Below are 14710 nucleotides of genomic sequence, written 5' to 3' on the forward strand. Positions count from 1 at the left end.
GTAGTCTGGTAGAAGTTTACCAACGTTTCAGAGGTCATACTGCCTCCGTCATCAGAGTATGAAGATTTCTGTCTTCTGGGTTGTAGCGCTGTGTAGTCTGGTCGATGTTTACCAACGTTTCAGAGGTCATACTGCCTCCGTCATCAGAGTATGAAGCTTTCTGTCTTCTGGGTTGTTGCGCTGTGTAGTCTGGTAGATGTTTACCAACGTTTCAGAGGTCATACTGCCTCCGTCATCAGAGTATGAAGATTTCTGTCTTCTGGGTTGTTGCGCTGTATAGTCTGGTCGATGTTTACCAACGTTTCAGAGGTCATACTGCCTCCGTCATCAGAGTATGAAGCTTTCTGTCTTCTGGGTTGTTGCGCCGTGTAGTCTGGTAGATGTTTACCAACGTTTCAGAGGTCATACTGCCTCCGTCATCAGAGTATGAAGATTTCTGTCTTCTGGGTTGTAGCGCTGTGTAGTCTGGTCGATGTTTACCAACGTTTCAGAGGTCATACTGCCTCCGTCATCAGAGTATGAAGATTTCTGTCTTCTGGGTTGTTGCGCGGTGTAGTCTGGTAGAAGTTTACCAACGTTTCAGAGGTCATACTGCCTCCGTCATCAGATTATGAAGCTTTCTGTCTTCTGGGTTGTTGCGCCGTGTAGTCTGGTCGATGTTTACCAACGTTTCAGAGGTCATACTGCCTCCGTCATCAGAGTATGAAGATTTCTGTCTTCTGGGTTGTTGCGCCGTGTAGTCTGGTCGATGTTTACCAACGTTTCAGAGGTCATACTGCCTCCGTCATCAGAGTATGAAGATTTCTGTCTTCTGGGTTGTAGCGCTGTGTAGTCTGGTCGATGTTTACCAACGTTTCAGAGGTCATACTGCCTCCGTCATCAGAGTATGAAGATTTCTGTCTTCTGGGTTGTTGCGCTGTGTAGTCTGGTCGATGTTTACCAACGTTTCAGAGGTCATACTGCCACCATCATCAGAGTATGAAGATTTCTGTCTTCTGGGTTGTTGCGCTGTGTAGTCTGGTAGATGTTTACCAACGTTTCAGAGGTCATACTGCCTCCGTCATCAGAGTATGAAGATTTCTGTCTTCTGGGTTGTTGCGCTGTGTAGTCTGGTAGATGTTTACCAACGTTTCAGAGGTCATACTGCCTCCGTCATCAGAGTATGAAGATTTCTGTCTTCTGGGTTGTAGCGCTGTGTAGTCTGGTCGATGTTTACCAACGTTTCAGAGGTCATACTGCCTCCGTCATCAGAGTATGAAGATTTCTGTCTTCTGGGTTGTTGCGCTGTGTAGTCTGGTCGATGTTTACCAACGTTTCAGAGGTCATACTGCCTCCGTCATCAGAGTATGAAGATTTATGTCTTCTGGGTTGTAGCGCGGTGTAGTCTGGTAGAAGTTTACCAACGTTTCAGAGGTCATACTGCCTCCGTCATCAGAGTATGAAGCTTTCTGTCTTCTGGGTTGTTGCGCCGTGTAGTCTGGTCGATGTTTACCAACGTTTCATGGTCATACTGCCTCCGTCATCAGAGTATGAAGATTTCTGTCTTCTGGGTTGTTGCGCCGTGTAGTCTGGTCGATGTTTACCAACGTTTCAGAGGTCATACTGCCTCCGTCATCAGAGTATGAAGATTTCTGTCTTCTGGGTTGTTGCGCCGTGTAGTCTGGTCGATGTTTACCAACGTTTCAGAGGTCATACTGCCTCCGTCATCAGAGTATGAAGATTTCTGTCTTCTGGGTTGTTGCGCCGTGTAGTCTGGTAGATGTTTACCAACGTTTCAGAGGTCATACTGCCTCCGTCATCAGAGTATGAAGATTTCTGTCTTCTGGTTTGTAGCGCTGTGTAGTCTGGTCGATGTTTACCAACGTTTCAGAGGTCATACTGCCTCCGTCATCAGAGTATGAAGATTTCTGTCTTCTGGGTTGTTGCGCTGTGTAGTCTGGTCGATGTTTACCAACGTTTCAGAGGTCGTACTGCCACCATCATCAGAGTATGAAGATTTCTGTCTTCTGGGTTGTTGCGCTGTGTAGTCTGGTAGATGTTTACCAACGTTTCAGAGGTCATACTGCCTCCGTCATCAGAGTATGAAGATTTCTGTCTTCTGGGTTGTTGCGCTGTGTAGTCTGGTAGATGTTTACCAACGTTTCAGAGGTCATACTGCCTCCGTCATCAGAGTATGAAGATTTCTGTCTTCTGGGTTGTAGCGCTGTGTAGTCTGGTCGATGTTTACCAACGTTTCAGAGGTCATACTGCCTCCGTCATCAGAGTATGAAGATTTCTGTCTTCTGGGTTGTTGCGCTGTGTAGTCTGGTCGATGTTTACCAACGTTTCAGAGGTCATACTGCCACCATCATCAGAGTATGAAGATTTCTGTCTTCTGGGTTGTTGCGCTGTGTAGTCTGGTCGATGTTTACCAACGTTTCAGAGGTCATACTGCCTCCGTCATCAGAGTATGAAGATTTCTGTCTTCTGGGTTGTTGCGCTGTGTAGTCTGGTAGATGTTTACCAACGTTTCAGAGGTCATACTGCCTCCGTCATCAGAGTATGAAGATTTCTGTCTTCTGGGTTGTTGCGCTGTGTAGTCTGGTCGATGTTTACCAACGTTTCAGAGGTCATACTGCCTCCGTCATCAGAGTATGAAGATTTCTGTCTTCTGGGTTGTTGCGCTGTGTAGTCTGGTCGATGTTAACCAACGTTTCAGAGGTCATACTGCCTCCGTCATCAGAGTATGAAGATTTCTGTCTTCTGGGTTGTTGCGCTGTGTAGTCTGGTCGTTGTTTACCAACGTTTCAGAGGTCATACTGCCTCCGTCATCAGGGCATTGAAGGCAGCATGACCTCAGAAACGTTGGTAAAGATCGACCAGACTACACGGCGGAAGAACCCAGAAGACAGAAATCTGAATGCGTTATGTGCTTTTAAAATTAATTCTGTTAGTTGTGATAAATATCGTATGTTCTCTGTATCTCGCCTTGAATGATCTCTCAGTCAATAGTGTGTACTTTGTGATTCAGTCATGGCATGTTAACTGATAAATACCACTACTGTCTTTTTTTTTGCTAGGGCTGGCTTTTTCTATTTTAAAAGATTTTAAATGGTACTGGACGTTTTGAAATATACGTCGATGTCAATGTTCTTAAATCACTTAGTAATTTTTGTGCTTTGTTTTCCGAAAAGCTTGGAAGTGGCCAATTTTTTGTTTCGTGTTGGATGTTGGCGTGTGTTCATTGCGTATATTATTTGCCAATAATTGACGACAGCTTATTGTGTTCGATGAATGACGGGTTCGATACGAAATGAAATCGACAGTCGTAGGTTTTCTGAGTTTATTATGTTGGTACTTGTTTGTCCTTGTATCTGTCAGGTCCACGAAGTCTATTTGGTTATTGTTTTGGTTTCAATAGTGAATGTCAGCGAGGGCGTAAAGAACTGGAGTGGTTCAGCCACTCCGGATGTCGTCAGCGAGCCTAAAATAACCGAATTTTGATGATGTCGCTGATTCGGCCAAAATGGCTGATGGGAGACCACCCATAACTAGTCCGTTAGTTTGCTTATAATGTTGATTAAATTGAAAGTAGTAATGTGTATTGTTGTTGTGATGGAATATTAATATATGGTCATAATGTTATGTTATGGATGCTGATGTGGGGAAGGTAAACGGCGTGATTAAGTACAGTATTTTTATTTTTTAGTGTTCTGTCTGACGACAGGTCCATATGAACAGGATCCTTCCATCCTTTTCTCGGACTGGGACCTGTTCATATACGTTCTTGGCAGATGATCCAGAAGTGGTTTGCCATTGCCTTCTTCTGTGTGTGAATGGAGTAATTGTTGGGATGCCACGGAGGAAAACTCCGTGTTGCCTAGACCACGGCCTTGCCCAACACAAGTTATAAATTCGGGCACCGCCGGGAATCGAACCCGAGACCCCAGGATTACAAGGCCAGCGTTCTAACCGCTAGACCACCGTAGTCTTTTAAGTACGGTTACAAGAAGTTTTCAGGGAGCATAAAGCCGGTTTATTGTGGGTCTGACGGGGTTTGGTCTCTAATTTATGAGGCTGTCGTACTGGGATTCAAAGGGTTGAGATTATTATGTTACAGTTAACGTTCCTGGTAGATCATGCTATTGCTTTTGTCAGAGACTCTGTGGATATGTCTTCTGCACTTCTTAGCATCAGAAGGTCGACTATTTAATGCATCAGAGTCATTAAAGTCATTTTCTTGTTTTTCATTGTATTCATGTCCGTTCATGATGACTATGTTCTTACTACTACTATGAGCCGGCGTAGATCAGTCAGTATAATGATTGGCTACGGACTGGGGTTCGATCCCCGATGGGGGCAGAATTTTTCCTCTAGACTCTGCGTCAAGACCGGTTCTGGGGCCTACCCAGCCTATTATCCCATGGGTGCCGGGGTCCTTCCTCCCTGGGGGTAAAGCCGGCCGGGGCGTGATGCTGACCACTCACCCCCATCTAATGCGGAGGTCAAGAATGAGTAGGAGCTATACCTCCACTCCACCCAAGCGCCTACATGGCGTGTAGTGGGACAGCTATACTTTTTACTTACTACTACTAGATGATAATCGGTTACTGTCTTCTTTACGTTGTGAAAAAAATATTTACGTGCATTTCAGAATTATTGTGTATTAGCTGTGTTAAATTTGAGAAACGTTGACATTTTCTTGCCTTAAAACTTACCGTGAGCCCGATCATCCGACACGCACGCCTGTCATTGAATGCCATAGAAAAATATGATTCTTATAACTAACTAACTAGATGGCTTACCGAACCCTAAGGTTCATCACCGAATTAACCAAAGCCCTCCACCGGACCCTGTCCTGGGCCAACAAAATCCAGTCTCCTTCAACTCCTATCTCCCATAGATCCCACCTGATATTATCCTCCCATCTACGTCTAGGTCTCCCCAGCGGTCTCTTCCCCTCAGGCTTCCCAACCAGTACCCGGTGCACACCTCTTGTCCCATCCATGCGCGCTACATGTCCCGCCCATCTCACTCTTCTCGACTTAATCACCCTCACAATACTGGGGGAGCAGTACAGATTTTTAAGCTCGTCATTGTGCAGTTTTCTCCACGCCCCATCGTCTTCCCTCTTAGGCCCAAATATCCTCCTCAACACCTGCAATCTGTGTTCCTCCCTCTGAGTGAGAGACCATGTTTCGCACCCATACAAAACAACAGGCAAGATTATTCTTTTGTATACTTTAATTTTCAGGTTCTTAGAAATCAGACGGGAAGACAAAATATTTTGGACTGAGAAGTAGCAAGCATTTCCGGAATTTAATCTCCTCCTAACTTCCTCATGAGTGTCATTTTGATATATGATTCTTATACCACTCAAAATTTTTTATTTTTATTTACATTAAATCGAATCCATGACATTTTTCAAGGTTGCGGCGTTTTCAATCTCATCACTGAAACAAACAAACAAACAAACAAACCCTTTCATACCTATCTTCTCCCATCACTTGTTTCTAAGTTCAGAAAACATCTTCACCGGGACTCTAACCCAGGACATTTTCTAGAAGTTGTGCCTATTATTTCTGTAATATTTTCGGACGGAACAAACGACATTGATCTTGGAGCCGTCCTTTGTTTTCCTTAGTTTTCGAGCTGCAGGAACCACCCTCAAAGGGTCACGAACTTAGGACCTATATAAAATTCGTTTCTGGCCTGTTGGAACAATCGCGCGAAGTTTGGTGCAAATCGGTATAAGCGAGCATACATTGAGCATGAATCTCGCACAACGTGGAAGTGACGACATCCACACCAAGTCTTTCTTCCGGTCTTCCTGATGGGGTTGGAGGGGGTTGTGTTAAGTGGGACACAAAATGAAGGCGTTTTGTAAAGATTTTTGGATATTCCCTGTGCCAGCAGTCAATTGTTTTAAGGCGAATTCACGCAGAATCGGTGCTGTGGCTCTGATTTCTTGTTTTTTGAAATGTTTTTTTTTCAATTTACTCCATCTGCGTGGTGGATGTATACAGTTTTGATTGTAAAAGCTTAAAAATACCCATCGGAGCGGAGTCCGAGGAGTGGACAGACACTCTCAGCACCGAATGTCGATTAAATAGACTGGTTTTCATTCACTGGCTGAGAAATCTTCAGATGTTTATGTCTGGGGTTGAAATTTTTTTAGTTGGATTGAACCGGCTGATATCTGTGCAATCGCGGACTTCTGTTTTAGGTGGTGGAACTCCGCCGAGTGTATTTAACAGCTGATTAATTTTTTGGTGTTCGTATGGTTAATAAACGTGTCTCTTACTGATTTCAGGTAGCTTTGTGTCTACACGCGCGGACTAGGAGTGACAGGACAGTGACGTGAGAATCAAGGAGTGGTGGCTTCTTCCAATCCATGCTAACGTTACGTCTCGTGTCTACCCATTTCCTGAAGCAACCATAGACGCGCCGTGACGTCACAATGTGTCGTGATCGAGACATGAATCCCTGAACTGGCACAGAACACACCCCACGTATGAACAGAACAAGTGAACTTCGTTTGTACAACAATAGCAAACAGATTTAAAGAACAAGTGATATAAAAGTTAGCTCCAATAGCAAATGATATCAGTGCTTTTTCATACATAAATAGTTTAAAAAAATAACAGTTGTTTATTTCCAGCACAGAAGAGAAATACACCGCGGACGGTTCTCACAAATAGTTAACGAAGCGAACTTTAGACATAACTTAATTCTTTCTATAATAATTTGTAATCATCCATTTGTTTCAGTCAGCACATTCAGAAGTTTTTGCGTTACACCCACTTGGTACTTTGTGGTTGAGTGTGTGTGTGTGTGTGTGCACGTGTTTTGGAATTTCTGACCACCCTGTGGAACATCGCGAGGGAGTGCATTGTGAGTATTGTATTACGTTGCATTATGTAATTGTTTTAAGTGACATTTTATGTTAAGCACCCAACTGGAAGGTGAGACAGAAAGTAGTTCTAACTGTGGACATACGAGGTGCGATCGGAAGGTTTCAAGACTGCGCGTATAAAAACCCGTACACTTATCTCAGGTATTAAATTCATCCATCACCCTCGAAGTAGTTCCCCTGGGAGTGAACACAACGATCCCAGCGCCGCTGCCAAGCCTGGAAGCATCCCTGGAAATCTTTCTTTGTCAGCCTGTCAAGCACCATCTGCGATTCTGCCTGAATCTCTTCTATCGTCTCAAATCTCCTTCCCTTTAGCTGAATTTTCATCTTTGGGAAGAGGAAGAAGTCACACGGAGCTTAGAAAGGAAGTTGGGGTCGGTTCTTGCAAGATCTTTGAGCTCCTGACAAACGAGAAGTCGATTCTGCTTCTGGTCCTCAGACAGGATGCGTCGCATGTGGAGTTCTTCCTTTAGAATCAGCTGACAGGTCCCATAGCTTATCCCAACAATGTCGCACAAGTCGTTGATGGTACGACGTCGATCTTCGTGAATGGCCTGCTGAATCTTCGTAACATTTTCGGGCGTTGTGCTCGAAGATGGTCGTCCAGAACGCTCGTCATCATCGACAGAGGTTCGGCCATTTTTAAAACGTGAATGCCACACAAAAGTTTGTGCACGACCCATTGCGGACTCCCCAAATGCTTGCTTTAGCATTTCATAGGTTTCCGTAGCCGTTTTGGCGAGTCTTTGGCAAAATTTGATGCACACGCCATTCCGAAATCGCAGGAGGGTCGGTGTAATGCACTACCAAAACGCCGGCTGGCACACTGATTCACTATGAATGTAGTCCGCACCCCCTAGCGGCAGAAGCTCGTACTACATCCGGTTCGCCCTCTATTGACACAGTCTTGAAACTTTCCGATCGCACCTCGTATGAAGATGGATGTTGTAGCGCCGTGTAGTCTGGTAGAAATTTACCAGACTACACGGCGCTGCAACCCAGAGTAGAGCCATCTCCATACGAGATGAGTTCGCTTTTAAAGCAGCTGTAAACCATTCTAGATCCTTACGTCCGCAGACGATTTCATGGTTTTGTGACGGACGGAAAGAAGACTTTGCAATTGGCCTCAAACGGAAATTAATGCGACCTTAACAGCGGTGGTGGCAGGACATGGAACTAACATGTTGCAGCCTGTAATGTCATTGTAATTTGCGCAATTTTTTTAGAATTAAATTATTCAATTAGCTGCTGCCCTGATACACAGACGATACTTACAGAATCGCGTGCCCCTTCTGCTGTGCGTACATTTAAATGTTTTTGGAGTTTTAGAGGGCCTGGGTTTGTATGTACCACGCATGAGAAATTTCAAATATTTTGGTTGAAAATCCAGAAGGGTTGAAGGACCTTCGAGGACGATACTTCGACGACCTAAGAATAGAGGGGAGGGTTTGTGTGGACTGGGCTCGTCTGACTCAAGATAGGGACTTTTTGTGAACACTGTAATGGACTTGAGGGGTCTGTTAAAGACGGCTTGACTAGGTGACTTTATATATCGACTTATCTTCAATGTTCCTCTGATCATGGTTTGCTGTCTGACAAGTTGCAGTATCTTTCAGTGCGGCTCTGCAAGGAAGGAGACGTGCTGTGACGTCATGAGACGACCGACCGTCTGCAGCAACATCACCGTCGTGGAAGATTGTTACTCTCGCGTGGACGTCGGCAATAAGGAGGAGAGTCGCTTGTCGCGTGTGAAGCGAATGTTGACGGGAACTCTGCTCATGGGACGGCGTGGAGGAGGTCCAGCAGGACGCATATTTGGCCTGCGCCTTGATGAACTTCCCTCAGGAAGAGACGGAGTCCCCACAGTAGCTGTGCGCCTCTGTGGCTACATCGAGAAACATGGTGAGTCCTGAGGGAGAGAGGCACGAACATGTTTGTCGATTCTGGGGGAGCTTGAAAGTATGGCGCAGAGATGTAAGAGGGCAAAACCAAAATATCCTCAATGAGTCCGTCGGAAAATGATTTCGACAATAGTAAACTAACGATGGACAGAGGGATCCCCCCCCCCCCCGGAAAAATACCAACACCGTCATCAAAGACACTGAGAGAAGAAAATACTGTTTTAATTTAAGGTTTCTCGTTATCAGTACGACGAGGCTTTGGCGTCGTCATCTTTTCTGCACGCCTTAAGGTTTAATTTGGCTGCACGCGACAGAGACAAGCGACCGAGGCAGGCGACGGAGTTACGAGACCGAGACTGGTCGCTTCCTGTCTGCTGTCTGTACAATCGTATGAAGTACAATTACGAGCGCGAGACAAAGACAGGCGACAGAGACAAAGCACAGGAGACCGCTCTCGGACCAGTAGTGTCTCGCGACGGGCTCAGGCAGCACGTGTGTTGTTGAGTAAAATAATAATAATTTACTGGTGACCAAGATGAGCAATTGGTAGAATTAGTAGCAGAAAACCGACCACTGACCACCGACAGAAAGATCCTTCTTCACGTCTGGTTTTGAATATTGAACTCATAGGTTTTCTTTGTTTCATTCTCAACAAATAACACAGCAACACATCATCTTCTTCGAGTAACCTTTTTAGAAGCATTTTTGTACTCATTTTTTCACAGAATATGTGCACGTATGTCTCAACAAAACAAAGAAAACAAACACTTTGCCACATGTCTCGGTCGTCACCTCAAAAGTGTGTGGCGACAAGCTGCGATGTGTCCGTCTCCTGTCTCTGTCGCCTGCCTCGGTCGCTTGTCTCTGTCGCGTGCAGCCAAATTGTACCTTAAGGCAGGATTCAAGCGAAATTCGATCTCATGCCGCGTGCACCAAAGCAGTTACATTGATACTTTGTGAAAATATTCATTCCATGCTGCAGGTTGTACTAAGACCTCCGCCGACGACTGTCTGGGCTACTGCGTGTCTGAGCAAAGTAAACATCGATTTCATGAACAGCGCTCAAAATTATTAGAACAAGGAAAGTTACTAAATTGCAGTTCTTGCAGAAACAAAGCTAGAAAAATGAACTTGAACGAAGTAGTTGGATCTTTTTGGCACTAAAAAGGGGAATATCTGTTTGAATAGAAAACGTGCGGTATATACCTTAGACCAGTGGTATTCGACCTTTTTTGTTCGCGTACCCCCAGATATAATTTCTCTTCAACTTTGTACCCCCAAAGTCGTTGGTGTATAATTCAAGTTATAAATAGTATTTAATCTACATCTAAAATAAATTAAATAAATTACATTACTGATTATTCAGTGTTTATCATAAAATAATGTATTTTTGTAAATTTCACGTACCCCCTAAGATGTCTTCGCGTACCCCCGGGGGTAAAATAAATCCCCCCCAGATATAATTTCTCTTCAACTTTGTACCCCCAAAGTTGTTGGTGTATAATTCAAGTTATACGTAGTATATAATCTACATCTAAAATAAATTAAATAAATTACATTACTGATTATTCAGTCTTTATCATAAAATAATATATATATTTTTTTAAATTTCACGTCCCCCGGTTGTACGCGTACCCCAGGTTTGAAACCACTGGTTTAGACCCTTCATTTTGCCAGAGATCGAATTGTCATTTACAAATTAGAGAATTTGGCAGGTGTCTGTTTTCATTCACAGGAATTAATGAACCTTTTGATGTGAAAATATCGCCGACGAAAGAAAATTTATGGGAATTTAAAGGAAAAGCCTAGGATGTGCAAGATAACGTCTTTTAAACTCGGTTATAGAAGACGTTAAATGTTTAACTGCTTGGGATGTGACGTTTCATGTGGTGATGTATTCAATGAAATACATCGACATCAGGGAATACGTGAGGCGATAAACAGAGCATTGCAACAACTAATAAGGAAAGAGACGAAGTTGGAATCTTAAGGAGTGACGACATTTCGGATGCTAAAGTTGACAGAGAAGAGAGCAAATGTTAATATAATTTAGGCACATAAAATGACATTTGTTAAGGTCTGTGAAGGATCATGCCTGATTCGTAAAAGTTAAAGACGAAGGTAAACACGAGACGTGTTTGTATTCAGTGAACAGAGAGAAAAATGTTCAGTCCGGTTGAAAAAGATGGACAGTGACGGGCTCTAGGCTAATCTATGGAGGGCAGAACTCCGCGCTACAGGGATTTCATATGGACTTTCCTGAGACTGAACTCTTGACCTCTGAAAAGGAAGCGTACGTGGTCTGTCATAATGTGGGGGTAGTGGAGGTTGTGTGCGCACTTATGTGCCTGCAGTTCGTTGTTTGACCGCCACGGTGGTCCAGCGGTTAGAACGCTGGCCTTGTAATCCTGGGGTCTCGGGTTCGATTCCCGGCGGTGCCCGAATTTATAACTTGTGTTGGGCAAGGCCGTGGTCTAGGCAACACGGAGTTTTCCTCCGTGGCATCCCAACAATTACTCCATTCACACACAGAAGAAGGCAATGGCAAACCACTTCTGGATCATCTGCCAAGAACGTATATGAACAGGTCCCAGTCCGAGAAAAGGATGGAAGGATCCTGTTCATATGGACCTGTCGTCAGACACAACACTAAATAAAAGTTCTTTGTAATGTGGCGGAAATATGTTAGCATAGCGTTCTCCAATAAAGTTCATTGTGGGCACAGTTTTTACGTTAAGGGTTATACGTGGTTTGTGCGGAATTTGTTAATAATTTCGAGAATAAAATGAGATGTGGATGAGATCAGACAGACATGCGATATACACGTTTTATGAGGAAGAGAATATTTGACAGCCAACTGTCTTAGCTTAGTCTACCTTCAGTGAGTGCGTTGATTAGTCAGTATTTACGCCGTCTCTGTCTGCACCTACCTTAACACTGTGGGGCGACGTAGTACGTTCCCAGCGTGAGCTCCTATTACAGGATCTTTCGATTGAAAACTGAGAATTGCAGTTATGTTTGCTTTTTGCTGATGCAGGTATGAAGTGTGGAGGATTGTTTCGTTTATCGGCCGGAAATCCTAAGCTGGTGGAGCGTCTGCGGGCGTCATTCGATCGCACTGGCGACGCTGACTTGGAAGGCGCTGGAGATGTTGCTACAGTTGCATCTCTTCTGAAACTCTGGCTCAGAGAACTTCCGGAACCTGTCATTGCCAGTCACGTGGCAACTGACCTTCTGTGTGTACACGAAAGTAAGTATTTGACCCTCGACGAAACGCAAAGGGCCCCGTGGAACCCTTCAACAGATATCGAGGGCATAACAGCCGAAGAGTGAAACTGACCACTCTCCCTGTGTGGTTAATTCAAGGTGTACGAGGTGCGATCGGAAAGTTCAAGACTGCGCCTATGAAAACCCGTACACTTATCTCAGGTATTAAATTCATCCATCACCCTCGAAGTAGTTCCCCTGGGAGTGAACACAACGATCCCAGCGCCGCTGCCAAGCCTGGAAGCATCCCTGGAAATCTTTCTTTGTCAGCCTGTCAAGCACCATCTGCGATTCTACCTGAATCTCTTCTGTCGTCTCAAATCTCCTTCCCTTTAGCTGAATTTTCATCTTTGGGAAGAGGAAGAAGTCACACGGAGCTTAGAAAGGAAGTTGGGGTCGGTTCTTGCAAGATCTTTGAGCTCCTGACAAACGAGAAGTCGATTCTGCTTCTGGTCCTCAGACAGGATGCGTCGCATGTGGAGTTCTTCCTTTAGAATCAGCTGACAGGTCCCATAGCCTATCCCAACAATGTCGCACAAGTCGTTGATGGTACGACGTCGATCTTCGTGAATGGCCTGCCGAATCTTCGTAACATTTTCGGGCGTTGTGCTCGAAGATGGTCGTCCAGAACGCTCGTCATCATCGGCAGAGGTTCGGCCATTTTTAAAACGTGAATGCCACACAAAAGTTTGTGCACGACCCATTGCGGACTCCCCAAATGCTTGCTTTAGCATTTCATAGGTTTCCATAGCCGTTTTGGCGAGTCTTTGGCAAAATTTGATGCACACGCCATTCCGAAATCGCAGGAGGGTCGGTGTAATGCACTACCAAAACGCCCGTAACTAAGAAACAAATGCTAATTCGATGATGCCGGCTGGCACACTGATTCACTATGAATGTAGGCCGCACCCCCTAGTGGCAGAAGCTCGTACTACATCCGGTTCGCCCTCTATTGACAGTCTTGAAACTTTCCGATCGCACCTCGTATTTAACGATGCCTTTCAAGTTGATAAAATTATATAGCATCAGATGTTTGCGAATAGGATTACTGAATAATGAATTGAAAACAGTTTGGATGTAATCGGTAGGGGCCGAGTTTAAGGAACTGTCCAGAAATGTACCTGGTGGGATTGAGGAAAACCACGAGAAACTTCAGTAGAGATAGATAACTCCCGAACTGAGATTTGAACCTTGTGCCTTCCGGATACGAAACACGAGTACTGACTGTTTGTCCTTGGCGTTCAGTCTCCAGGAAACAGAAAGTCTTGCTGTCTCTTGCTTAGTCCAGTGAGATTCTCAGGGAGTTGGCATTTTGTATGGAAACTTCGTTCGAGAAATTTTGAACTTGCCAGCAGACATAACTCGTAGTGGAGGAAATGGAAACAGTTTGGCACATGAGTCAAAGAAGTGTTTGGTTTAAATCGCGGCTGGTGGGATGCATTCTGGGACATGCCACTGCAAAGTCTTTGTCTCAGGCGTACCTCGCACCTACTGACCACAGATCACGAGAATAACCCTGCTGGGGGAATGTTTACTTATCAGCTGGACTAGAGGGCTGCTATTGGTGGGGAGTTCGATACGTCAGAGTTTTACGCTACTACACAGACTGAAAACATCAAGCAGTTAAGAGTAGCGTGTAGTGAGCGCACTTTTAATGTCTTCTGTGGGTGTTACGATAATATTCTAGATTAAATCGCTGTGCCACTCTGAGGTAATCTTAAAGCTGTACCCATTAAAACACATGAAAGATTGTCGTCTGTTGTTCGTTCAGTGGTTGTGGAACGAATGCTTTTAGGATCGGTCGTCACGCACCGCGAAATCTTGCGCATGCGCGTATATCGAATTCCTAGCAGGGATTTTCTCCTGTTCTGTGTTCTGCGGGTGTTGCGATAATATTCTAGATTAAATCGCTGTGCCGCTGTGAGGTAATCTTAAAGCTGTACCCATTAAAACACATGAAAGCCTGTCGTCTGTTGTTCGTTCAGTGGTTGTGGAACGAATGCTTTTAGGATGGGTCGTCACTCACCGCGAAATCTTGCGCATGCGCGTATATCGAATTCCTAGCAGGGATTTTCACCTGGTCTGCGGACTGTAGTGCATGGAGAAAGATTGGATGCCACGAAAGAATTTTTAGCGGAAATACTGCCCCTTTCACAACTTAACCAACGCAAGGCCCACCTTTGGCTGTGTTAGGATAGGACGAAATGTTTGCTTCGAGAAGTCAGCGCCACGTCCGACATTGCTGACCCGGAGTTATCGCGTAATCGAATGCTCCGTGATTTAAAGCTGAATCGGGTTTTTACTCGTGTAATTTCAGAACTGCATGATGAGACTGGCCAATGGCGTGAGTCTGTGTGTCAGTTGCTGATGACCTTACCTGACCCCAACATTTGCCTGCTACGCTACCTTCTGAGGTTCTTACGCCATGTTGATCAACACAGCCACAGGACTCAGTGTCGCCATTTTACTCCAGGAGGTGTCGGGGCTGTGTTCAGCCCCTTGCTTATTCAGAGTCAACAGCAGCAATTGGTGGCCAGTCAGCTGACGGCCAAGTTGATTCACGAGTGCAACCACATATTCCAGGACCGGTGAGTCGAAAAATCATATAAATAATTATTCGCGTTAATGTTAAGAGTGTTACTTAATG

The 14710-nt window shown here is 44.8% G+C and overlaps 1 protein-coding gene across 4 annotated transcripts in view; it reads left to right on the top strand.

Moving 5' to 3' along the window:
• LOC110828943 (protein FAM13A) overlaps positions 1–14710 on the top strand; it is a 132575-nt gene that overhangs the window by 61889 nt on the left and 55976 nt on the right. For 3 of the 4 annotated variants that reach the window (XM_087347442.1, XM_087347439.1, XM_087347441.1), the window contains exons 2-5: positions 6293–6873; positions 8512–8797; positions 11834–12046; positions 14381–14651. In XM_087347442.1, the coding sequence (XP_087203568.1) occupies positions 8548–8797; positions 11834–12046; positions 14381–14651 (734 nt within the window). In that variant the 5' untranslated portion in view covers positions 6293–6873; positions 8512–8547. Of the gene's footprint in view, positions 1–6292; positions 6874–8501; positions 8798–11833; positions 12047–14380; positions 14652–14710 lie in introns of all 4 variants that reach the window. The other variant, XM_087347440.1, reaches the window with a different exon arrangement.

This window comes from Zootermopsis nevadensis, unplaced genomic scaffold, assembly GCF_977971745.1.
Source record: "Zootermopsis nevadensis isolate Lab colony 2312 unplaced genomic scaffold, Znev_1.0 Znev_ptg000011l, whole genome shotgun sequence".
Classification (NCBI taxonomy): Eukaryota; Metazoa; Arthropoda; class Insecta; order Blattodea; family Termopsidae; genus Zootermopsis; species Zootermopsis nevadensis.